Raw genomic sequence first — 26,891 nt, forward strand, 5'->3', positions numbered from 1 at the left:
GCCGAGGCAGTGTTCCTCCTGAGCAGGGTTATGATGTATAGACCAAGCCATCTCGTTTTGATCCGCACCCGACCCGGAAGGTCCGAGCCTCCCTACGTGAGGCTCAGGAAGACAAGCCCACAGCGCTGGACAGAGAAGGGGAATGAGGTCGGAGGGAGAAGGGAGCGGTGTGCCTATTGCTGTGTCCCCAGCACACACGAGTCTCTCAAATGCTCTGAAGGCCGAGTCAAGTCGAAAGGCGAGGAGCCTTGCAAGCAGCCAACTCTGATTTCTGTGTTTGTTTTTATTTTGGGGCCATACCCAGCAGTCGCTCTCAGGCGTTCCTCCTGGCTCTGGCTCTGGTTCAGAAATCACTCCTGGCAGGCTTGGGGGACCATCTGGGATGCCAGGAATCTACCTAGGTCAGTCTGTACCAGGTCATCCACGTGCAAGACACATGCCCTGCCGCTGGGGGATCACTCCAGCTCCCCAATTCTGATTTAATTCCCATCACCACATCTAAATGGAGTCAGAGGAAGATCCCGAGCTCCCCCCAAATTAAGTATAAATATATTAAGTATAATTATAAATAAAACATAAATTAAGTATAAAGGTGAGTAAGAAGGTCACAATAGACAGGTAGGTGTTTGTCTTGATTGGAAGCAACCAACCCCATGTGAATCCCCAACACTACGTATGTCCCCACACGCTCTACCAGGAGACAGAGCCAGGAGTCAGGCCTGCTCCTTGCTGGATGTGACTCCAAAACAAAGCAGCATGAAGGTGCAATGTTTCCCTTCGCAAAAGTCCAGAGCGGCAAGCACACTCGTGGTGCATTACTGTCCTAAATCCTAACCCCATCTGAACCTGTGCTCATTCGCAAATGCTTGGCTCGGGGCCGGAGAGATAGCATGGAGGTAAGGCGTTTGCCTTTCACGCAGGACGGTGGTTTGAATCCCGGCATCCCATATGGTCCCCCGTGCCTGTCAGGGGCTATTTCTGAGCCTAGAGTCAGGAGTAACCACTGAGTGCTGCAGGTGTGACCCAAAAACCAACGCCCTCCACAAAAAATAAAAAAATAAAAAAAATAAAAAAACAAGTGTTTGGCTCATTCTCATGCTCTTCCTCCCCTCATTGCTTTAGACCTGTCACAGACTTGGACTTCTGAGTGTGGATGGCGAGGACAAAGTACACTGGAAAACATACGGTATTCATCCACCTTTTGTCTTTTCTTACCACCCATTAGGGTTATTTGCCTATAGTCTCCTCTTCGACGAAAGCAAAATTGTTTAAAAAATGAAGCTCTACAACGAAGGCTAGTCTTTATAACTCTAAAGCCTGACTTTCTAAAAAAAAAGGAAAATAAAAACCAGTGGTGAGAACTGAGACACTGGTGACTCTCAGCTTTCTTTCTCTTTTTTTTTTTTTTTTGTTTTTTTGTTTTTTGGGCCACACCCGGCGGTGCTCAGGGGTTACTCCTGGTTGTCTGCTCAGAAATAGCTCCTGGCAGGCACGAGGGACCATATGGGACACCGGGATTTGAACCAACCACCTTGGGTCCTGGATCGCCTGCTTGCAAGGCAAACACCGCTGTGCTATCTCTCCGGGCCCCAACTCTCAGCTTTCTAACATAGACTCTGCGATCAAGAAGGTAAAAATGAAGGCATGTCCTACTGTTCGGAAGAGTTCTCTTTACCACATTAGAAACATGAGATGACCCCCCCCACCCCCATATTGTGCTGTGCCTATGCAAACAAAAAAACCTGCCACATGCCCTTTTTTTATTGGATTTTTAAAATCTCTATCTTTTAAACTGGGGCTCCTACCTTTTACATAGAACCTTGGGGCACAGATTACTTTTTTGTTTTGGGGTCACGCCCAACAGCGCTCAGGGAACTATATGGGATGTCAGGATTCGAACCACTATCCTTCTGCATGCAAGGTAAATGCCCCTTTGGTAGTTGGGCCACACCCGGTGATGCTCAGGGGTTACTCTGTGCTATCTCTCCGGGCCCCAGATTACTTTTTAACCACATATTCCCACATTTTTCTGTAAAACTAAGAAGGATCAAAGAAAGGCCAGAGGCCAAGTGGTCTCGGGTGCATTGGCAGGGAAATAAATAAGGACAGAACTAAATATCCAAGCCAAAGTCAATGGCAATAGAATCAAGGGACCTAAACTTTAACCATCGAAACTCAAAGGGGCCTGTGATACGGGCAGGCCAGGGGGCACGGGGTGGTGGGACAGGATGCACTCTGGGGCCATAGGTGGAGGGAGGTCGACACTAGTGGTATCAGGGAAGGGCTCTGACTATCTCAAATTCAATTATAAAGGACTCTGTAAGTGAATAAAATTTTTAAAAAAAGATGAGATGAAACTGCATATTAATAAAAGGGAAGAGGAGGGCCTACTATGATAGTGTATAGGGCAGGGTGCTTGCCTTTGCCTTGTATATGGCAGACCAGGTTCTGTTTTTGGACCATACCCAGCATTGCTCAGGGGTTACTCCAGGCTGTCTGCTCAGAAATAGCTTCTGGCAGGCACGGGGGACTATATGGGACACCGGGATTCGAACCAACCACCTTTGGTCCTGGGACGGCTGCTTGCAAGGCGATTGCCGCTGTGCTATCTCTCCGGGCCCCGCAGACCAGGTTCTGATCCCAGGAACCCCAGCTGGCTTTCCAAGGCAACCGGGAGTAATCCCAAAGCACCTCCAGGTATGACCCCAAAACTTTAAAGAGGAAGTAAATATTTGTTCCTGGGGCCAAAACGATAGCACAGTGGCAGGGCGTTTACCTTACACACTGCTCACCCAGGAAGGACCTCAAGGAGGTCAATCCCTGTCCTCCTAGAAGGTCCCCCAAGCCAGGAGTGATTTTTGAGCGCAGAGCCAGGCGTAACCCCTGAGCATCACCGCGTGTGGCCCAATTAACAAAAAAAACTTGTGCCTGTGTTAGCACTTGGCCAAGCTAGCCGATTTCCTATTTTTGGAATGTCCAACTGAAGCAGATGGAGTCGCCTAGCAGGAACACAACTGCTAGAAGGAAAGCCTGCCTCAGCCCAGGCTCCAGCTCTCCACTAGCCAACTGTGGAGTCATGGTGTCTGAGTTCCAGTTTCCTCATCGGTAAATCTAAAACTAAGCTTGAGAGCCGCTAAATAAATGCGATGACTGCGTGTAGCTGGGTACTCGAGCATTGGTTCTCAGAAATGAGAAGGAAAAAAGTGCTGGAATTAACTCAAAAGGCCAAATGTCAGGAAGACTACGTAAAAGGCTTGGGGTATATGCTTTGCATGGGGGAGCCTGAGGTTTGATCCCTGGATTTATTAACTCCCAAGCACCATGAGTGATCCGAGAGCACTGAGCCTCCAGGAGTCACCAGTACCACTGGATGTCACCCAACACTCCCCACTCAGCCACTCCAAACAACAAAGGAAAAACACAAGCAGTTTCCTGGTAAACACGAATGATATTGTTTGGAGGACGGGAGGTAAGAACCGGACAGAATTTCCTCCTCCACACAACCAGCAGTGCTCAAGTCTGCTTCTAAGATATAGGAACTCCGGGGCCGGAGTGATAGTACAGCGGGGAGGGCACTTGCCTTGGACAGAGCCAAACATGGGTTCAATCTCCAGCACTCCATATGGTCCCAGAGTGAAGGAGGGAGCCCTGAGCATCAACCAGATGTGGCCACTCCCTTCCTCCCAAAGAAAACTAAAAGCACTTTTCAGGCCATAGCCAGAAAGAAGTCTGGGTCCATGCTATTTCTGACCCCTTTGTCCTTTACCCTAGATTCTCCATTTTCTGAGCGCTTAGAGCTATCACTGAGCATGTCCCGTCCCAAATGTCTGTCTGTAAGGGTCCAAATTTTAGAGCCACCTTTCAAATTTCTTCATGTTCTGGAAATTCTGATTGTGTGTATGTGGTGTGTGTGTGTGTGTGTGTGTGTTGGGTGTGTGTGTGTGTTGGGTGTGTGTGTGTGTTGGGTGTGTGTATTCACACTCCAGACGCCATGCAGAAAAGCCAGCGCCTACCTGCTGGAGGGTCAAGATGGCAGCCAAGAAGGCAGGTCCATTTCTTTCTGCAAGAAGATTCCAGAACCTCCCTATCTTCAGGCAGAGCACTCCAGCAAGCCCCTGAGAATCCCAGCTATTCAAGAGCTAGGGAAAAAAATCATCTGGAAACACGAGTCACCACTACCATTTTAGAACAAAACATTTTATTGGGTGCAAAAAATCTAAAGTACAAAAAACATCTTTTTTTCCCAAAGTTGAGCGTGAGCTACTGTCACTATTTACAAAGTTATGTACAAATCCAATAAGGCATCAGAGCTTTCTGAATAGAAACCCAGCACACTGCGCCCAGTCTCTCAGTGCCCGAGATGCCACCAAATGCCATGAAGGTCCAACCTGCTGATGAAATACCATGAAGCCAAGGGCCACCACGTCTCTCAGCTTGCCTAGGAACAGGGTGACAGGGAGGGAATGGAATCCACAAAGCGCCAAACGCCTAGCACCATCATTAGTACGGCCTTGCTAAATGAGTACTTTGGATTTTTACAACGGGGTTCACCCTGTTCAGACAGGCCAGGTTTGTCTTGGGCAAAACCCTTTGTTTTAGAACTGTTGTCCACAACTGCATGGACCCAATGGTGTTTTATTTTGCAAACGGAGCTGCAAACTGTCTACATCACACAAAACCACTTCTCAGAACTTTTGACATGAACATCAGCTTTGCTGCCCTACTGTTTTGTTCTTCTCAGGCTGTGCAGCCCACGGTGCTTGGCCAATTCCCAGCCTCAGGCTCCACCCAGTGCCAGGTCCCAGCAGAACTTCGCTTCAGGGAGGAGTCAAAGGGCAGCAGTGCAGACAAGTGACAGCAATTCCCAGGAGGGCCTCCCTGTGGGCCTCCTTGCCAATGAGCCCTTAGCCACTGCTGCCTCTCCAGGCGGTGAGGGTGAAGGTGGCACCACTTAATAACATTCTTGTTGGGTTTTTTTTTTGGGGGGGGTCACACCCCATGGTGCTCAGGGGTTACTCCTGGCTGTCTGCTCAGAAATAGCTCCTGGCAGGCACCGGGGGGGGGGGGGGGGGACGGACGACCATATGGGACACCGGGATTCAAACCAACCACCTTTGGTCCTGGATCGGCTGCTTGCAAGGCAAACGCCGCTGTGCTATCTCTCCGGGCCCTTAATAACATTCTGACTCGGGAATTAAAAGGCGAGAGATTAGAACCACACCATAAACCCAAACACGTGGCCAATAATCCTCAAAATGTATATTGTTAATCTCTTTTAAAAAAAATAGTAAAAGCCGATTTTACTTGAAAATTCTGAGGAAGGGAAGAGGGGGAGAGGGAGAGTAACCAAGACATCCCCCCTTTTTTGGTTTTTGGGTCACATCCAAAAACTCAGAAATCATTCCTGGCAAGCTCGAGAGATCATATGGGATTCCGGGAACTGAACCTGGGTGGGCTGCGTGCCTGGCAAATGCCCTACTGCTGCGCAATCTCTTCGACCCCTCTATCCCATTTTTAAAAGCACCATTAGATCTGCAGATCGTAAGAGGAACCAGGCACTTAAATTTATTTCCTTATTTTCCTGAGCGAGGTCATCACAAGGCACCAATGTGAATAAGGCCTCGTTTTCGGTCTGGGCAACTGAAACGAGCGAGCGTGAATCTGAGAAAGAAGAGAGCTGACAATTAGTGAACCCTTGGCAAAGAAAAACTCACAAGAATGGCTTAAGGAGGTGGGATTATTCACCCCTGAAATCAAAGCATCAAGGAGACCTCACTGTGGCTTCCAAATACAGGGAAGGTGATCAGCTGCTCTGTCCCCCACTGCACGCAAAATAAAGGGCTGGCTGGAATTTCTACAAGGAAAACCAGCAAAGAACAACCTCGTCTCATCAGCTGGGTAGGTTACAGCTAAAAATCCAGAATTCCGTCCACTGCCGTAGCCTGAAATATCTGAGATGCAGCCCTGGCACGGGAGGAGAACCTGCTAGATAATCCCAAACTGGCTCTGAAGTCAGAACCAAAGCCATTGGCTCTTGCATGTTTCCACCCTGAGCCTGGCAAGGAGTGAGAGCAAGGAAGAACTAAGATACCAGGGAAGGCACCTAAGTGTCCTCTCACAGCAGGAACGGCCTTTCTCTCGACCTTTCTTCATACTCCCAAAATCAATCATTTTGAACAGAAGACACGGGCAAGACCATGCTCTAGTGCCACGTTTTCCAACCACTGTGCGTGGCACGCTCGTGTGCCATGAGATATTGTCTGGTGTGCTGTGGGGAAAATTCCAATTTCATCAGTAACATGCGACATCAGCATGACTGTTCTATTGGTGAGCTGAAGCGCATGTTACAGACTATAAAAACTAAAGACGGAGAAAGACAGCTGTTGACGAAGAGCTACATGTGTGTCTTTCTTTGATTCCTGCCAGAATATCAGCTTTGTGTTCAGCCAAACAGGCCCAGGTTTCCCACTAAGCAAGTAAACAGAAATATGAACAATTGTAAAATACCTTATTATTTCATAAAAAAAATATAAAATAGTTTCTTAGTAGGGCCGGAAAGAGAGCACAGCAGTAGGGCATTTGCCTGAAAGCAGTTGACCCAGGACCAACTGTGGTTCGAATCCCAGCATCCCATATGGTCCCCTGTGCCTGCCAGGAGCCATTTCTGAGCACAGAGCCAGGAGGAACCCCTGAGGTCCGCCCAGGTGTGGCCCAAAAACAAAAATAAAAATGATTTCTTTGTGTTTATTTGATTCCCATTCAAGAGAATCACTTTATATATAGTCAATATAGGCACAGAGTTAAATTTAACATTTTCTAATGATGGTGCCTCATGATTTTTTTCCTATGAAAAAAGTGTGCCTTTGCACAAATATGTTGAAAAATACTGCTCTAGTGGGAAGTGGATTCCACGTTCTGCTCTTCCAAGTCCTACCAGGAGACATCCCTGAGACTGCTGGTTGTGCTGGCCCTCTTCCCACCAGAACCAGATTAGGGGAATAGAGACTGCATTTGTTGCGTTAGGTTTTTCACTTAATCTCCAGGACCATAAAACTGTTCCTCTGCTGCTTTGTGGTCTGCTTTAGGGGCAAAGCCCAATGGTGCTCAGAAAACCAGGTGGTGCTGTGGATTGAACCTGGAGCTACTGCACGCACAGTGGACCTTGACTTTTCTCTCTGGTTGTTACTTTGTTTCATTTAATATGTAAAAATGTTCAATTCTGACTAAAGGAGCAGCTCAGAAAACCACATAAACCCTATTTTGGAGACAGAAATCCTATTTCTTGAAACTCAAAGCTTGTTTAAATAATAATTGAAATAAATACTAACGTACTTGGAGCTGTTAAGCATCAGCGTGCACGTGTGTGTATGTCAGTCACTTGGCAGTGCTCAGGAAATGGTGTGTGTGTGTGTGTGTGTGTGTGTGTGTCTCTCACTTGGCAGTGCTCAGGAAATGGTGTGTGTTGTGCGTGTGTGTGTGTGTGTGTGTGTCCATGTCTGTGTCTGTGTCAGTCACTTGGCAGTGCTCAGGAAATGGTGTATGATGCCAGAATTCAAACCAGGGCTGTGACCACAGCTGTATGTGAGGCAAGTACCTTAGCCTTTGAACTATCTCTCTGTTCCAGACTGATCCTATTGCTTGCAGCCAAACTCTGAGACTCAAAAACACCTTAACCTGGGCTTTTAATCCTCTGATCTCTCCTGGCACAGCAGTGTTGTCAGATGCTATGTTCCTCCCATAAGACTTTGGTGAATTAAGATGGACAACTGGCCTTCAATCCTCAACAACTTACAGACTTCTCAGTTAACTCTGAACTCTGAATTTCCCCCATGACTCCAGAACATGCCTCTGAATGTAGCAACAAATTCTCAGGCTCAAGGTCTAGTGCTGTGATCATCCCCATCATCTCGTTCTAGTTTCCCCAATTGTCTAAAAAGCCCATGACTTGGCAGAACCTTTTATCTGAATTCTGTCATATCATTACCATGGTCCAGGATAATTGTGTGACTTGAAAAATGCACTTCTGCTTACAACAGATGCTTAGCCTTGACCTGAAAGGCAACTTATTCCTATTCCCAGCGTGAAAAGTGGAGGGTAGAAACCAAACAGAACCAAACCAGAAAACCAAGTGAAACTCATACAGCAAAACCAGGAAGAGACTTTTCAACATAATCGGAATTAGGCGTCCCACTGTGGTTTTCATACTCAGCACATTTTGGCCCTGACTTTGGAAATGTTTCTACGTCAAATTTAGTCCCCTAACTCTAATGTTTGGACTAGCAGTTTCCCCGTCCATTTTCCTAAAAGAAAATTCATTTATTAAAAGTCTCTGTCCCATTTCCTGCCTCACCTTCCCCAGGCCTACATGCTGTCTCTGGAACTATGTTCTCGCTCAGCCACGGCTCATTTCACATGCAAAGCTCATGAGCCCACGTAAAGGTGGGTCCCAATGGTTCCTCTGGGTGTGCATCGTTTTCTGGTCTCAAGGAGATGGTCCCAGACAATGTCCCAGAAGAAATTTTCATTGGTTAATCCAGACTGCCCGCCCAAACCTCAAAGATGTGTGCACAGGACAGGGCGGAGGATGGGATGGTCACGTGGGAAACAACGCAAGTCTGCTCATCCTGGATTCCATGGGAAAACCTGAAACCTCTCTTACAATATGATGGCTGGTTTTCTGGGGGAGCTGCTCTGGCGGCTCACTTTTCTCCCCCTTGGAACAGCTGCAAGAAACTTGATGCCTGCGAACAGACAGGCACGTTCTTCTCCCCAGAGCTGGCAGCTGCCTTTTCAAAAGCCACTCATGCTGCCTTCCAGCAGGGGCCTGTGGCAGGAAGAGTCCTGCCTGGTTTCCATCCAGGGCCTGCATCACTCGGGTCCTGCTTGCTGAGGAGGGAAAGCCAGGGTCCAGGTGAGCCCTGCCAAGACAGGAAACCTGAGTCGCACAGCATCCATAAAGCAGGTGAAAAAAGCTGCTTCTCAGTCCCTCCAGGGCCCAGGGAGACCAAACGCCAGCAGAGTGCCAGAGGGATGTGCCCACCTGTTTGTCCCTGGTAAACAAATCCTGTCAGGAGACGTCATAATAACAAGGCTCAAGTTTTCCTTTTCCAAAGCTCTGATACCTGGTTTTGGAAAGAGGGCACAATTTCCTCCTCTTTTATAGGGGAAACTGAGCCAGAAATGCAGCAGATTAAATTCACAGGTTGGGACGGGGTAGTGGCTGGGGAGGCGACACTGTAAGATTCAAGAATGTCATCATTTCAGGTTCACCCTCTTCTTTCGATGATGCAAGAAAGCACAGACATCCTTGAGGCGGTCCGCTCCTCTTTAACCTTCTTTAAAAGGGGTTCTGGCCACCGCCTCCACCTAGGGATAGATTTCAGGAGAATTCGGATCCCTAACATTTCAGACACAGGTTTAAACCAGAGGCCAACGGAAGCCCACATGGCAACTTCCAGTGAAGGTGGTCTACATCAGTCTCTTAAAAAGAAGCCTTCAAGGGGCCGGAGAGATAGCATGGGAGGTAAGGCGTTTGCCTTTCATGCAGGAGGTCATCGGTTCGAATCCCGGCGTCCCATATGGTCCCCCGTGCCTGCCAGGAACAATTTCTGAGCCTGGAGCCAGGAATAATCCCTGAGCACTGCCGGGTGTGACCCAAAAACCACAAAAAAAAAAAAAAAAAAAAAAAAGAAGCCTTCAGGAGCAAGAATTATAGCACGGTGGTAGGGCGTTGGCCTTGCACGAGGCTGACCCGAGACGATCCCGGGTTTGATTCCCGGCATCCCATATGGTCTCCCAAGCCTGCCAGGAGCAATTTCTGAGCACAAAGCCTGACGTGACCCCTGAGGGCCGCCGGGTGTGACCCCAAAATAAAAGCAAAAATTTAGCTTCCAGGAACACAAGCATCCGAGGTAAGGCAGCAAATGGCACCCCTGGAATAGCAGGCAGCTGGGCTGGCCCCTATGGGAACCCAGCCTGGCGCACAAGGAAACCCGAGGGGCAGGGCTCACACGTCTGCAGTATGACCAATTCATCTCAAAGAAATATCTAACAAGTCGGCCTGGCTCGCACCTCAGCCAGAAAAGCAGCTCACTGAGAGGTCAAGATCATTTCACAGAAGGCGACTTGACCCTGGAGCTGTTCCTTCAGCCTCAGATCATCACAGTGTCCTCAACTGAAAACCACCCTGAGGAACCTCACCCGAGAGGACCAGGGTTCCACAAAGACGGATGCTCTCTCTCTGGCACTCGGAACGCATCTTCCTCAAAGCTCTTCGGATCAGAAAAGCCACACAGGCCAAGTTCATGGAGATAAATTAAACCTGGAACCCTCTGTGATGGCTACTTGGCCACACCCCATGACCTACTTCCTCTGCCCACATGTCAGGCTGGATCTCCTCCAAGGACTGACCTAAGGGGCAAGTTGCTGTCAAGACCCCCTGGACGTGCCTTTCAGGGTTCCGTGTGGTTTGGGACAACCGAGAGACTTGCACGAGGCAGCTGCTGATCCGCTCATCTGGCTGGGGCCGGGGGAGCAAGTCCTGGCCTGAGTTTCGCTGCAAAAGGCCTCATGTGGGGGAGGCCTCGGCTTCCAGAGGGGCTCACGCACCCCGAGACAGAAGACCTGGGAAGAGGAGAGGCGGTGGCTAAAGTGGCAATGCTTAGGCGTGCCGGCGGCGTTACAAAGGGGCCACTGCACAGAGCTCGCCAGGGCAGCTGCGGCAGCCATGTTCTGCTGGGCAAACCCCGGAGACAAGGAGCTTCAATGGCGGAGCAGGAGGGTCTTCCTCACCTACAGAGAGAAAGAGGACAGAGGCGCAAGTCAGCGCATTTCCCGGGGCTGGTGCTCGGGCTGGATGGCATGGGTGAGGAAGACACCCCCAAACACTTGTCAAGCTCTGAGTGGGACGTCACCTGGATGACAGGCTCCAGTGAACCTCAGCCAGGGTGCCTGCTCCCTGGGGCTGTAAAATGGCATGGATCACAGACCCCTGAAGAGGTAAGGTCAGGAGATGAAGCTTCGAAGGCACTGAGGGACTAGAGGGCAGGAGCAGCCCACCAGAGACCCAGGTTTGCAGACCCTCACCCAACACCCTCAGGGCCAGATCTTTTTGTTTAGGTTTTGATTTTTCGGCCACACCGGTGACACTCATGGGTTACTCTTGGCTATGTGCTCAGAAGTCGCTCCTCGCTTGGGGGACCATATGGGATACCAGGGGATCAAACCACAGTCCGTCCTAGGGTGCAAGGCAAGTGACTCATCGCTGCACCACCACTGCAGCCCCTTGGAGCTGGGTCTTAAGTATTTGGAAAGAGAGGCCTGAATGGACACCCCATAAGGGGGGGTCTTACCAGAATCAGTCACTGATATTTCTGCAGCTTACAGAAGTAAACACTCCCATTACTTGGGTCCAAAAGAAATGAATAATTTGGGCAGGAGTGGTGGCACAAACGGTAGGGTGTTTGCCTTGCACGTGGCTAACCTAGGACGGACTGCGGTTTGATCTCCCAGCGTCCCATACGGTCCCCCAAGCCAAGAGTAATGAGCATCACCAGGTACAGCCCAAAAATAAAAAATAAAGAAAGAAAGACAGAAATGAATAGTTTACAAATTACTTCTCAGGAGCCAAAGAGATACCACGGCGGTAGGGTGTTTGCCTTACACATGGACGACCCGGGAAGGATCTGGGTTTGATTCCCAGCATTCCACATGGTTCCCGGAGTGTGCCAGGAGTGATTTCTGAATGCAAAGCCAAAAGTAACCAACCCCTGAATGCCACCGGGTGTGGCTCTCCACCCCCCAAAAAAAAGCTACTTCTCATGAGGTCCTGTAGCCAAGTGACTTGCCCCAAAGTTAGGACAGATGTTGACATGCCCCCTACCCCCAGCAGGCCTGGCTCCCGGTGCCTTACCCAGGCCGGAGGAGGACGACACGCTCTCTGTCAGGGAGGACGTCTCCGTCTGGTCCGTGAAGAGCCCTTCCAGCAGGGGCAAGGACAGTTCGGAGGACGGCACAGAGGAGTCGTAGATGCCCGAGTCCCTTGGCATGTCTGCGGGCCCTGCAGCTTTGGCCGGGTGCAGCAGGGGCTGCAGGCTGGAGCCGCTGGCCTCGGGGCTCGGCCGGGCCTCTGGCTCGTGGTCCGGGCCGACCTGCTGACCCTGGGGGTGGCCGCCCTCGGCCTGCACCCCGGGGACAGGCGTCTCGGCCTTGGGGCAGCAGTCGCTCTCGGGCCCGGCCTTGCAGGCGACGTCGTTCAGCACCAAGCCCGAGTCGAACTTCTCCAGGCCGGGCGCCCGGGCGCGGGCCGGCGGCGGGTGGCAGGGGAGGAACTGCTTCTCGAACCAGTCGGGCTCCTCGTCCAGGAACTGGTGCATGTTGCAAATGGCCACGTACAGGGCCCGGCCGGCCTTGCTGCGGAAATAGTTCCTCCGGCCGGCGTGTCCCGGGCACTGGCCGGGCTCCTGCAGGAGGCGGCCTCGGGTGTGCAGGTGGGCGCAGAGCTGGGGCAGGTGGTCCATGAGCTTGTACTTGGTGCTGCGGTCCAGCGCGCCGGGAATGTCCCCCTCGCAGGAGTAGTCGAAGTAGACGGCGATGAACTTGCTGAGCGCGGCCGGGGGGCCCTGCTGGGCCAGGCGCAGCTTCTCGGCCACGGCCGCCACGGCCACCTGGAAGAGCTCCCCGGACCCTGGGCCTCGGCCACCGCCCCGGTGCTTGTGGTTCTTCTTGTCCATGAAGTACTTCAGGCCCTTGGAGCACACCACGATGATGAACTGCGACTCGTGGATCTTCCGGGCGACCCACTCCCGGGGCCCCTCTCTGCAGAGGTTGAAGTCTTCCCACAGGTCTAGAGCCACCTGGAAGAGGAAACAGCAGCTCAGGCACCGGGGCAGCCAAAAATGGGCACAGCAAGGCCACCAGCACTGCAAAGCCCAGCTATGAGGACGAGACCTCTGCAGCAGACCCTTATTTGGCACCACAGAGAGGCCTTCTAAGAAGGATTTGATCTGAGACTGGAGGTATTGGGCTCGGTCTACCCAAGTCTTGGGGGGCATACAAAACAGAACAGGTCCACTGAACAATACACAGGGGCAAGAATTGCCTCTGGTGCAACTTTCCAATTTGTTCACTTAAGGAAGACATGTCCAGAAGGTTATTATTTCCCTCTGGAAAAGTGGGTGGTGAACTGAGTAAGTTTGGGAACCTTTGGTCAAATTGAGGCGTGAGGCTGGCAGGCTTGGGGACAATCTCAGAGAGCACATGAGAAGGCAACGATGGAAGGACCTGGGTCGGAGGCCCCAAAGGAGGCTGGGAAATAAGGGCTCAGCAACCCACACTGGTGGTTCCTAAGGTCCAGAGAATGTGAAGGCGAAAAGGTTCCTTTCACAGGCTCAGCGTCAGTCATGCTGATGGGTGTTTGGCTAGAGAGGAGGGAGATGAAGACTGCAGGGAGGGGCCTTTTTTTGTTTATTTGTTTTGTTTTTTTGTGTTTTGGGGGGCCACACCCAGCCCTCAGGGTTTACTCCTGACTCTGCACTCAGGAATCTCTCCTGGCAGGCTCCAGGGACCATATGAGATGCTAGGAATCAAACCAAAGTCTGTCCCGGGTTGGCTGCATGCAAGGCAAATGCCCTACTGCTGTGCTATTGCTCCAGCCCCAGGGACAAGCCTTTTTGATGAACTTGTTCGTAGTCCATGAGGCCAGAGTCTGGAGACTTTGAACTGAGGATAGTAGGGCCAGAGAGACAGCACAGCAGCAGGGTGTTTGCTTTGCATGCAGCGGACCTGGGAGGGACCTGTTTCGATTCTGGCCATCCCAGGTAGTCCCCCAGCCTGCCAGGGGTGATTTCTGAGTTCAGAGCCAGGAGTAAAACCCCTGAGCACTGCTGGGTGTGGCCCAAAAAGCAATCACTCGATTAATAAATATATATAAGTTAAAAAAAAACCTCTGAGGATGGAATGGCAGGGTCCTTTATCAAGGACAAAGGAAAGGAAACCAAGTGCTCAGGCCCTCAGAGAACTTCCGATTCTTGGGCCAGTCATCAGATTCTGCTGGCAATTGTGTCATCCTTTTTTCTTCTGTAGTTCAGAAATGAAAAGTGACGTTGTTCTCGTCAGCGCTAAACATGTGACTAACAGGAAGATGGGGTCCTCCTCCTGCTGAAAACAATCCTATGTTATCTTACACCACTTCTTCTTGCCAGTATGCACCTTTAAAAACTGTAACTGCACACTAAGCATCAAAAACCTGGTGTTATGGAGGAGGGGTTGGGGGTAATTCAGGGGGTGGAGAACGCCTCATATATGCGAAGACCTGCACTTACCGCTAAGACTAGACTGTATGTCCCCTGAACCCCTGTGACTGCTGGGTGTGGCTCCCCACAGAAAACCAACAACACACAAACCATCTGGTTCTGCCTCCCATTTATGTCTCCCTACAAACTGGGAAAAGGAAGAAAGGAAGGGGGGGGACGGGAACCAAGGGCCAACCGGTTCCAGAAACATAGAGTGAAAATAAAAAAATGGTCAGCCCTAAATACCGAAACCAATGTTAATGAAATAGAATCAAGAGACCAAACCACAGCAAGCTCTACACAAAAGGGACCTGTGACACTGGCAGTCCAGGGGGCTATGGGTGGAGGTATGGGAGATATGCTGGGAAGAGTGGCAGAGGGAGGTCAACACTGAAGGCAGAAATGGTCCTAATTCATTGTTACTATATGCCTAAAATACAACTGTGAAAGAACTGTAAAAACAAACAAATAAATAAATAAAACAAAAACAAAAAACCAACAACAAATAATTCCTATCTTTGACTCAGCAAGTATATTTTCAGGCACCTATCTTTGAATATCATTAGAGACAAGACAAAATTGACCTATTGAGATATTCAATAACTTTCTGTAATCAGGGGCCACAGAGATAGCACAGCAGTAGGGCATTTGCCTTGCATGCAGCCGACCCAGGACGAACTGTGGTTCAAATCCCGGCATCCCATATGGTCCCCGAGCCTGGCAGGAGCAATTTCTGAGCACAGAGTCAGGAGTAACCCGAGCAGCGCCATCACCGAGTATGACCCAAACACCCCCCCCCCCCAAATCTTTATGTAATCAGTATCACGGCTCACACTGCGTTGTTTGAAAACATCTACAAAAACAGGCAAGTGATTAAGAAGCTCTGAAAAAAGAGAAAAAGAGGGAACCAGAGAAATAGTATAGTTGGCAAGGTGCTTGACTTGTATGTGGCCAACCTGGGTTCAATCCCCAGCATCCCTTACAGAACAGCAAGCATCACCAGGAAGTAATTTCTGAACGCAGAACCAGGGGTGACCCATTGCATTGCCAGCTGTGCCTTAAAATGGCCCAAACATTTAGAAAATAAATAAATAAATCTGAAGGGGCCAGGGAGACATTGCAAGGGCAGAAATGCAGACTCTGCAGGCAGGAGTTCTGGCTCCTGGCTCTATCCTGGAACTGGCTGGTTTCCTGAGCACTACCAGGAGTGAGCCCCTTCTCCAAATAAAACTTTACTAAGTGCAAAAAGAGGAAAACAAAAATCATTCCAAAACATAAAACTGTCTAAACTTACCTATACTGAAGGAAAAAAAGTCTCAAAAAAATGTTGCAAATTAAAAGTGAGTTCTCCTTTCTTCAGACTGAGATTACAGAATGTTTTGGGGTTTTGTTTGTTTGGTTGTTTGTTTTTTGGGACACATCTGGTGGCGCTCCGGGGTTACTGCTCCGGGCTTGGGGGACCATATGGGTCGCCGGAGATCGAACCCAGGTCCGTCCTGATTCGGCTGTGTGCAAGGCAAAAAACTCTACCTCTGTGCTACCACTCCAGCCTACAGAATGTTATTTATTTATGACCTTTTCTATCTTCCAAATGCACAGCATTAAGTATTAACACCCACAATGGGGAGATTTCACTTCCCCATCCCGAAGTAATTTACCCGCAAAGTGGAACAATGCTGTCTCTATTAAGACAGCAGATGCCACAGGCTAGAATTTGCAGATGGTTTTCAGCATACAAGCTAACCCACCACCACCACACACATACAGACAGAACCCTCAACACTGCAGTGAGGAGGGGTCCAGCGTAGGGATGGAGCATGTCAGAGTAACACATTTTACTGACACTAGGGGGCAGCCTCGCTACATGGAGAGGCCAAGCCACGCCAGGAGGCGACTTCAAACCACAACTCCCCAATACAGTTAATGCACGATTTCTGCATTTCCAAGAAACAGCATGCCTCGCAAGAGAGCTCCAGTTTTAGCTCATAACTGACGCTGTGACATTACAGGGAAAAAACTATGTCTTAATAGCTTAATTATTAATAATTAAGAGAGTTAGGGCTGGAGAGATAACACAGCAGTAGGGCATTTGCCTTGCACGCAAATGGATGGTGGTTTGAATCCCAGCAGCCCATATGGTTCCCTGAGCCTGCCAGGAGCGATTTCTGAGCACAGAGTCAGGAGGAACCCATGAGTGAATGTGACCAAAAACCACCCCCAGCCCCCAAACAAAGAAAATTTAGAAAGGGGCCAGAGTGATAGATAGCATAGCAGTAGAGAATTTGCCTTGCACAAAGCCAACCCAAGATGGACCTGGGTTTGATTCCCGCCATCCATATGGTCCCCCGAGCCTGCCCGGAGCAATTTCTGAGCTCAGAGACAGGAATGACCCCTCAGCAGAGAACCGGGAGTGGAGAGGGGAGAGGAGAGGAGGGGAAGGGTGAAGAGGGGAGATGAGAAAACTGATTGGTTTTGGGGCCACACTCAGCAGTACTTAGAGGTGTTGCTCCTGGCTCTGCACTCAGAAATCGCACCCCTGGCAGACTGGGGGACCATATAGGATGCTGGGAGTCGAACCTACCGCTGTGCTTCCTCCCCAGCCTCCTTGTCCCTTCTTAATAAAGCCCTACCCACTTCCAGGCCCTTCCAGAACTGTCTGGAAGCAAGGCTCTGGTTCTGCAGCCACTGAATGGCCCCTTCCGTATCCTGCCTGCATGATGACAGCCAACACCTCCCCTGTGCCAATGCCTGGTCTTTCTAAAGCTCTAGGAATCTGCTCAGTGGGGGGCATGCTGGGTGCTGGCAGGGCAGCCCAAAAGAAAGAAAGAAGAAGGCGAGGAAGACCAGTTTGGAAGGGAGGCCCTGAAGAGAAGGGTCTGTCCTAGCAGGATCAGAACACACCACCGCCCTCGCACCTCACAGCCACAGAAGTCCTGCAGGAAGGCGGCGAAGCACTGGACGACGTTGAGGTGGTTCTGGCCGTCTTTGCTGGAGTAGCAGAGGAAAACCTTGGGGCGAGGGTGCAGCCGCTCCCGGGGCAGTGCCGTGGTGTAGGTGGAGGACTCGGAGCTCTCTTCATCTAAGTGTGAATATATATTTTCTACATTGGGAGAGAAGACAGGGGACATTCCTCTAGGCAACGGTCATCTGCTTCCTGGACGCAGGACCTGCTGCCAAGGACTTTTTTTCTTTTGCTTTTTGGGCCACATCCAGTGACACTTGGGTTACTCTTGGGGGAGCATATGGGATGCTGGGGATGGAACCGAGGTCCGTCCTAGGTTAGTGTATGCAAAGCAAACGCCCTACCGCTGTGCCACCGCTCTGGCCCCCCAAGGACCTTTTCACCTCAAGAATCACCACCAGGGCCTAGAAAGTGGCAGCTAATTTCTTGCAACAAATGACCCAAACCTGGTCATTGGCCACACCAACAAGGGGAGAGAGAGCCTAGACTAATCTGTCAGGAACCTAGAACTAGTTCCTACAGCCAGACACATCCCACCCATCAAAGAGCATCTGCAAAGTTGATGGATTTTTAGAGATCATTCTTTTTTTTTCTCCCCCTTTTAGGGAGAAGAGCACACTCAATTGTGCTCACAGCTTACTCCTGGCTCTGCATTCAGGAATCACTCCTACGAGGTCCAAGGGGACTAGATTCGACTTCAGGATCAAACTTGGGTCATCCGTGTGTTCAAGGCCAACGCCCCAACAGCTGTTATCCCTTGGCCCCCAACTGCCTGTGCTCATACTTACACAGGCACATGCTAGCAGGAAGATGTATGCAGGCCAGAGACAGCTCAAAGGCTGGACCTTACGTCTTGTCTTGGCTACTCACCAGCCAGTGTGGCTTCTAATCTCACAACCTCCCGCCTGCTCCCCCCAACAATCCTGGGCCCGAGGAGCTTCGCACGGCCAAGCCAGACCAGGACACTGAACTTTCTGCACCCAGTTAGCTTGCCCAGAGTGACTCTCAGTCCCCTTGGATGTTGCACAGGAGGACCTGCCTCCTTTCCCTCCCACCCCCCTAGAGCACAGCTCCATAAATGTTTTTTTTAGGGTTTTTTGTTTGTTTTTGGGTCACACCCAGTGGCACTCAGAAATCGCCCCGGGCTTGGGGGACCATCTGGGATGCTGAGGATCAAACTGTGGTCTGCCCTAGGTCAGCACGTGCAGGGCAAACGCCCTACCACTGCACCACTGCTCCGGCCCCATGGCACTTGATTTTTCTAAGCGTTCAGCCCCACAGACATCCTTCACCCTGGGATTTAGCATTGCCAGCTGGAGACGAGAAAGACTGGGGTGGTTCCTGAGGTTCAAGGTCTAGCAATAGACTCTAGCATTAGTTCCAGGGAACTGGCCAGAGACGCATGAGGTTTCCCAAGCAGGCCACATTTCCCTCTCCCTCAACTGACTGCCATGGGGGACCCTGGTGAGGAGGGGGCGACCCATGACACAAAGACATACCTTGCTGCTTTTTGCGACACATCACGGTGAAGAGCGTGGCGAAGGCGGATACGACCACCAGGGGCACCGTGATGGCACCGGCTCGGATGGGTCCTGCCCACGGGGAATGCACTGCAATTTCAAAAGGAGGCTTTGACACACGCACAGAACGGCAGGTTCCAAGAGAAACGGGTTTGGGTGTCTTTTCCCTCTCGAACATAACCACATAACAGACAGGTTCTAGGCCCTGTCACCAGCCTCCTCCGGTGCTGGCTCCCGATTTATAAAAGGGTTCATTTGAAAAGGCTGGAGGAGACAATAGACACAGCCTGTGGGGATGGTAAATACCTTGCAGTGGGAATTTTGCCTGAGGAAACCCGACCTCCCATCACTTTCCTTCAGAGGACAATTTAGTCCCGGAGGGACACTTCCTACAGGCTTTGATCTTCCAGACATCAGCTTTTAGGGGGAAGGAAAAGTCAGATCGGATGCAATGTTATTGAAAAGAAAGGAGCTTGAAGCTTTCTTGTGTTTTGTTCATGAAAGCCTTGAATGGTATCCAATATACCATAAGATGCACCCCACCCCCCCAAAAAAGATGGGGAGAAATGTCTGTGTGCCTTATGGAGTGAATGCCACCTGGAGCTGAATATCAGCCTGCGTATTTAAAAAAATTTTTTTTAATTTTTGATGCTTAAAAAAAAAGTTAGGTAAATGTGTTTAACTACCTGTGGACTGGCATATTGTGAATATACTTCAGCCTCACAGACTGGCTGTTCCCAGCTGCTTAGATTTTTCTTTTTTTTTTTTTTTTTTTTTTGCTTTTTGGGGTTACTCCTGGCAGGCTCGGGGAACCATATGAGATACCAGGGATGTCACCCTGAACTAGCTGTGTGCAAGGCAAATGCCCTACCGCTGTGCTATTGCTCCAGCCCCTGCTTAGACTCCCCCCCCCCTTGTTTTCCTCATCTAAAAACTATGAGTGTCTTATGGTCAGGTGCATCTTATAGAGCGAAACGAAAAATGCGGTAGCTTGGTCTACTGACGTCCAGAACCGGCATTTCAAAGCACAACAAAAATTCTTACCTGGCTTTAAGGCATAATGCATCACTTTTCTCGTGGTGTTAGCTTCATCTACCAGCTGTAAAATTTTAAATGCTATATTAGTTTTTTTTAATAACATTTAAAGAGTTTTCGTTCCATTGTTTCCCCCATTCATGAGTGAAGATGAGTTCCTGTGAGGCAGACACTCATTTCACTGACTCAAAACTCCATCCCAGCTTGGGTTGTGTGATATTATGATCGTGAGCCAGCTTATTATTAAGGAGTCCCACATTCTAACAATGGCACCCCCTCCGTGGAGCTCACAGAGCTTCCAATAATGCTTCCGAGGGTGTGTCTGTCCCAAACCACAAACTGCCATACAACAACACCCAGTCTAGGAGTTTCTACCAGTGTTAGGACATGTTGGTTATCCCTGAATGGGGGTGGGGTGGGGGAGAAAGAGGGACTACTCTGGACACATTTTTTATTTTTCTTTCCACTCTAATTTTTTGTAGACCCAATCTGATCCTAGAAGAGTAAGGAAAATATATAATGGGTTGGGAAGACAGTACCAGGATTAGGGCAGACCCAGGACTATCCCTGGCACTACATGCCACACCTCCATCCCTCAGCCACCACCATGTGTCACCAGGTATGGTTCCATAAGTCTTGCCGGCTCAGGCCCTGTCATTCAACTGTGGCCTACATGGCTGGGAGGAGTCACCAGAAATGGTTCCCCCTCCATATAACCCCATGAACATATTTTGGGAGACCATCCCCAAAACATACACAAAATATAACTCTCAAGCTCTTTTAACTACTGTTTATAATAATCACGTCTATTTATAAAGTACAACAGCCAAAGAACAAAAAACAGGAATACAGGCAGATATAATGGGCCTAACTTTTGACTGAGTGTTTTATTACTGAAAGAAAACTTTTGGGGGTTCATACACAATTGTGCTCAAGGTTTACTCCTGGCTCTGGATTCAGGTATGACATCCTTGTGAAGCTTGGAGAAACCAGGATTAAAGTTGGGTGGGCTATACTGGCTATATCACTCCAGTCCCCAATAAAAACTTTAAAGTATAACTTCAGCAACACTACAGTGGATCAAGAGTTTGCCTTGCAAGCAGTTGACCCTGGTTTGATCCCCGGCAACAGATAGGCCACCCTGAGTCCCTCCAGTAGTGACTCCTAAGCACGGAGCAGGAGTGAGCCCGGAATACCAGTGGGTACAGGGGCTGGTTCGATGGCACAGTAGTAAGGCATTTGCCTTGCAAGCAGCCAACTCAGGACGGACCTAGGTTCGGTCCCTGGCATTCCATATAGTCCCCGAGCCTGTCAGGAGCGACTTATGTGCACAGAGCCAGGAGTGTGCACCAGGTGTGGCCCAAAGACAAACAAGCAACAACAAAAAAAGAGTAAGCCTTGAGCACCACTGAGTGTGGCTCAAAAACGGAACGAACAAACCAAAAATCAGGTACAAAGGAAAGAAGAAACTGGGTCTAGAAAACAGTACAGTGACTGAGGCACAGGCCTAGCATGCACCCAGTGCCACTGATTCCCAGATTCCCAGCACCACAGAGTCCTCTGAACTTTGAACACCAGTACAGCCCTTCTAGAAGTCCCTGAGCACTGCTGGGTGTGATCCCAAAAGCAAAAAAAATACAGTTTTATCTTTTACATACCTCAATTATATAATCCCCTGGAGAAACATTTTGAAGAAGGCAGCTAGTGGTCTCTGAATTTTGCTCCTGAAAAGAAAAAGCGACATTGAAAACTCTTACTTCTTGAGGCCAAGAAGACAGTGCAAAGGTTAATAATAATTTCTGCACAGGGGAGCTCGACTCAAGACATGGCACCACATGTTTTCATGAGAATTACCAAAAATGATCCCCAAAAGCATCACTTGGTGGGACACAAAAAAATTAAATTTTAACTAAAATGCTTGCTTTTGGGGGCTGGGATGCAAATCAGTAGCAGAAACCTGCCTTGATCTGGGTTCAACCCCAGGAAACCGAAAAGAAGGGTGGAGAGAGGGAGAAATCAATTCCTTCCAGAAGGTCACTGGACCCCTGTATCCTACTCCAGGATCTTTTCCAAGGCCTATTTGGGTCTAAACCTTTTATACACAATCCCAAATAGAAAACTGATATGTGAGGGGCCTGAGCAATAGCACAGCAGTAGGGCATTTGCCTTGCAGGCAGCTGATTCGAACAGACAGTGGTTCGAATCCCAGCATCTCATATGGTCCCCAGAGCCTGCCAAGAGAGATTTCTGAGTGCAGAGCCAGGAGTAACCCCAGAGCACTGCCGGGTGTGACCCAAAAAACAAAACAGAACAAAAATCTGGTATGTGAATCAAACATAAACTGATAAAAACTATCCAGAAACTATATTTCCATATCTTCAAATTGACTAGGCAATTGGACTTTAGATCATATTGTCGGGGCCGGCGAGGTGGCACTAGAGGTAAGGTGTCTGCCTTGCAAGCGCTAGCCAAGGAAGGACCGCAGTTCGATCCCCCGGTGTCCCATATGGTCCCCCCAAGTCAGGGGCGATTTCTGAGCACATAACCAGGAGTAACCCCTGAGCGTCAAACGGGTGTGGCCCAAAACAAAACAAAAAAAAGATCATATTGTCAAAGGTATTAATCTTTTCGCTCAGAGCACCTATGGCTGGGGCTGGAATAGTACTACAGCAGGTGACTGCAAATGGTCCCCTTGACACCATTGGGTGGGACCCCAACACCTCAAAACACAATGAGCACCTCTGCCTATCTGTCACTTAATCTAAATTTCACTTGAATAAGTAATCCAGAAGGACCTGGGTGGCCTCCCTCACTGGAATATTTGATCTGAAGACAAGGAAGCAAGTTGGAGTACCTTGAACTTATTCATAAAAAGGTGGAGGGAAATGAGGAAATAGTATGAAAGTTAATGCACCTGACTGATATGTGGCTGTTGTTTGTTTGTTTTTGGAATGCCCTTGGCAATACTCAGGGAACCAAAATGGAAGCTGGAGATCAAACTGGGTTGGCCACATACAGGGCAGACATGCTACATCATCACCGTGGCTCCAGTTAAGAACAACCTATAGGTTGCAGGGCCCTGGGACAGGGATGGATCTGACTATGACATGAGGGATAGAGACAGCCAGAACCATACCTGGTTCTAACATTCTAGGATCATAACCAGCTCTTTGAGACCAACCCCGACATTAACGCCATGCTGTTCAAATTCCAGGACTGGGGGTGCCTTTAAACAGTTATGTGGTTCCTCCTCCGACACCTCAAGGCCTACCTGCTTGCAGGTCTTGCGCCGGAAGAGTCCTTCGTGCTTGAGCTTGTAATGCAAGTAGAACACACGAAAGCCGAAGCTGTGAGGCGCATGGTCAAAGGTCACCTGCATGTCAGGGCCGTGCTGGGTGACGTTCAGGTTCCGGGGCTTCCAGACTGAGACACAGAGGAAGGTGAGAGCACTGGGGTGAGCACCCAGAAGCTGCCCAGCAGCATCAAGATGGCAACTTTGAGACCCAAAGAACAAAGCATAGTTCTACTTACAGGGCTTGCAGGCCAGGTTGTCCGGCTGTAACAGCAGGTGGCAGGCTATAAAGAGAAATAGGTCATATTAGTTTTGTTTGTTTATTTGTTTTGGGCCATACCTGGTGATGCTCAGGGGTTACTCCTGGCTCTGCGCTCAAAGTCGCTCCTGGCTTGGGGGACCATATGGGATGCCGGGATTCAAACCAACATCCATCCTGGGTTGGCAACTTGCAAGGCAAACGCGCTACCGCTGTGCTATATCTCCAGCCCGTGCATCACATTATTTTAAAGGACTACATCCACACTACTGTCCCACGGAGGCCATTCTAACTACAGGCAGAAATAACATCAATCCCCGTCCCTTCATTGAGTTGTATGGATGCAAGAGTATGTCACAATACGTGTGGTCAACTACCATGAGTTCTTTTAATCTTCACTGATGTGATAGTTTAAAACATTTTAGCTGAAGTCTTAAACAAAAAGGACAGCCAGGTGCCCCAAGAAATGGGGCAATACTGAAAAACCCAAAAGCAGGCCCCAAAGTGCAAAGCAGCAATGGAAACAGAACCTGCAGTCCTGAAGTTTGTGCCTGATTCACACTATCACCCCAAGTATAGAGTGTCATCCTGTGGCATGAGAGGAGGCCGACTCCAGCGCCCTAAAACAGGCGTGAGTTGTGTGAGCACCCCAGTTTAGACTGCGCAGGCCCCAGAGAGCAATGCAACCAAATGTGGAATCCCAGTAATTGTGACAGCAGAGGGACAGGTAGGGGAGAAACCATATGGGCCATGTCAAAACCAGGTAGAACCTGCTATGTAATGTCCATAAAGGCAACAAACTCAAAGACAGGGGCCAGAGAGAGAGCACAACAGTTGGGCGTTGGCCTTGCATACGGCCAACCCAGAACGGATGGTGACTCAATCCCCAGCATCCCGTATGGTCCCCGAGCCTTCCAGGGTGGATTTCTGAGCGCAGAGCCAGGAGGAACCTGAGTGCCAGCAGGTGTGGTCCAAAAACAAAATAAAACAAACAAACACCCTCAAAGACAATACCTAAGATGCACAGCACCCAGAAATAAGACGTGCTCCTTCTGCCTCTGCTTCACAACCAGCAGACAAGCTGATTCTGACAGTTTCTCTTAGTCTACGATCATTTTGACTTATGAAATCTTGCCAGGAAAGCATTCTTTGAATTCCCTACCTGCTAGTTAAGTATATGGTATTGAGATAAAAAAGGCACCTGCTGTGCCAGAGTGCATGGCAGGTAGGGCACTTGCTTTGCACAGGATTGATTTCTGAGCACAGAACCAGGAGTAGTAACCCCTGAACACTGCACCTGCTTTCTAGGCTGAAGCAATTGTACAGCTGGTAGGGCCCTTGTCTTGTACACAATCCACCTGAGTGCCATCACTGGCATCCCATATGGTCCATGGTCCCTTAAGCACTGCCAGGAGTGATTTCTGAGCACAGAGCCAGATGTGGCCTCAAAACCAAAAGGAAAAGAAAAGCACCTGGTTGCCACCCATAAGAAACTTACAGTATTGTGGGCCAGAGATAGCATGGAGATAGGGCATTTGCCTTGTATGCAGAAGGACAGTAGTTCAAATCCTGGCATCCCAGATGGTCCCCCGAGCCTGCCAAGGGAGATTTCTGAGCGTAGAGTAACCCCCTGACCACTGCCAGATGTGACCCAAAAACAACAAGAAAAAAAAATTATATTGTATTTTTCTCGGAGAGCAGGGGTCACACCCAGTTGTGTATGACTTATTGGCTCTGTGCAGTGCCCAGGGGGGCTATATATATAGTGCTGGGCAATGAACTAGGATCAGCAGAATGCCAGGCAACAGCCTAAGCCCTGTATACTACCTGTCCCCCTAACTAACCCTTACTGTTATGAAACAGCTTTTGCTGCTGCATAGAAAGCAGCTACAGGGCCCGGAGAGATAGCACAGCGGCGTTTGCCTTGCAAGCAGCCAATCCAGGACCAAAGGTGGTTGGTTCGAATCCCGGTGTCCCATATGGTCCCCTGTGCCTGCCAGGAGCTATTTCTGAGCAGACAGCCAGGAGTAACCCCTGAGCAATGCCAGGTGTGGCCCAAAAACCAAATATAAAAAAAAAAAAAAAGAAAAAGAAAGAAAGCAGCTACAGTTTAGAACATACAGCCAGGAGTAAGACCTGAGCACTTCAGAGCATGGCCCCAAACAACCTCCCTTTCTCCACCCACAAGAAAACTATAGTTTAAAGGAAAACAAAAGCAAAGAGAAAGCAACCTGAGCAATAATCACACAAAAGAAAATGACTACTATAGGCCTGGGCTACAAAACATATAAAAACATCTTGAGTGGCTAGGAAGACTGGAGTGATGTCAGGTATGATGAACTCCCAAGCACCCTGGGGTGTAGCCCTGATGTCTCCCAGGACTGACAAGAAGGGAAAATTAATCTCCCCTCAAAATATAAAATAAATCTACACACAAAAACACCACCACCCAAAAAAAAAAAAAAACCCTTGTCATGAAAATTAAGATGACAACTGGACGACAGAGGAAGGGACAAGAACTAACAACTAACCTGCATGCCAGAGATGGACAAGACCAGAAGACAAGATGTTTCAGGTTGAATTTTTTTTGGTTGTTTGTTTGTTTTTGGGTCAGACCCGGCAGCGCTCAGGGGTTACTCCTGGCTCTATGCTCAGAGATTGCTCCTGGCAGGCGTGGGGGAACATATGGGATGCTGGGATTTGAACCACCGTCCTTCTGTGTCTAAGGCAAACACTCTACCGCTAAGCTATCTCTCTGGACTCTCAGGTTGAATCTGAGGGCAGCAATGACACATGATAAACAACTACACCACAGGAAAAAAAAATCACCAGATGGAAGAAGACCCTAGTGGCTGGCGATTTGAATAAGGGATCCACCAACACATTTTTGGGGTTCAAATCCCAAATCATGGCAAACCCTTAGCCCTCTCCATATACCCTATATCTAATAAGTGGAGGACATGGTTAAGAATAAATTCATGGGGCTGGAGAGATAGCATGGAGTAAAGCGTTTGCCTTGCATGCAGAAGGATGGTGGTTCGAATCCCGGCATCCCATATGGTCCCCGAGCCTGCCAGAAGCAATTTCTGAGCGTAGAGCCAGGAGGAACTGCCGGTGTAACCCAAAAACCAAAAACCAAAAAAAAAAAAAAAAAAAAAAGAAAGAATAAATTCTTGGCAGTCAGGGTGAACTGAGGGTAAACCGAGTTAATATTTGGCCAGCCCTCGGAACAAGACAGGGCCTATAAATGTCAAATAAACTTTCTAGAAAGCGAATCCCAAGGGACAGTATGCTGATTTTCTGAGTCTCATCTTGCTCATGCTGTCCTTTCAAATGCATCTCTAGCGTTATTTATTTATTTATTTATTTATTTATTTGTGTTTGGATCTCAGTCAACAGTACTTGGGGGCCAGTCATGGTTTGGTGCCCAAGAGCCACTCCTGACAAGAGCTTTGGGGCAAAGCACCACTCCAGATCCAGTCTAGGCCTCCCTCACGCGAAGCATGTGCTCCAGGCCACTCAGCAGTCATTC

The 26,891-nt window shown here is 49.3% G+C and overlaps 1 protein-coding gene across 1 annotated transcript in view; it reads right to left on the reverse strand.

The window, feature by feature from the left end:
• Positions 1-9,708: 9,708 nt before the first annotated feature.
• The window catches only part of IL17RD (interleukin 17 receptor D), an 86,007-nt gene continuing 68,824 nt past the window's right edge, over positions 9,709-26,891 (reverse strand). The window contains exons 6-13 of the mRNA XM_049776226.1: positions 23,340-23,384; positions 23,080-23,231; positions 21,467-21,532; positions 19,818-19,872; positions 18,753-18,863; positions 17,207-17,391; positions 11,912-12,854; positions 9,709-10,791 (exon numbers count right to left, since the gene is read on the reverse strand). Of these exons, the coding sequence (XP_049632183.1) occupies positions 10,679-10,791; positions 11,912-12,854; positions 17,207-17,391; positions 18,753-18,863; positions 19,818-19,872; positions 21,467-21,532; positions 23,080-23,231; positions 23,340-23,384 (1,670 nt within the window). The 3' untranslated portion in view covers positions 9,709-10,678. The remainder of the gene's footprint in view (positions 10,792-11,911; positions 12,855-17,206; positions 17,392-18,752; positions 18,864-19,817; positions 19,873-21,466; positions 21,533-23,079; positions 23,232-23,339; positions 23,385-26,891) is intronic.

The sequence above is a fragment of the Suncus etruscus genome, chromosome 7 (genome assembly GCF_024139225.1).
Source record: "Suncus etruscus isolate mSunEtr1 chromosome 7, mSunEtr1.pri.cur, whole genome shotgun sequence".
In the NCBI taxonomy this organism is placed as follows: Eukaryota; Metazoa; Chordata; class Mammalia; order Eulipotyphla; family Soricidae; genus Suncus; species Suncus etruscus.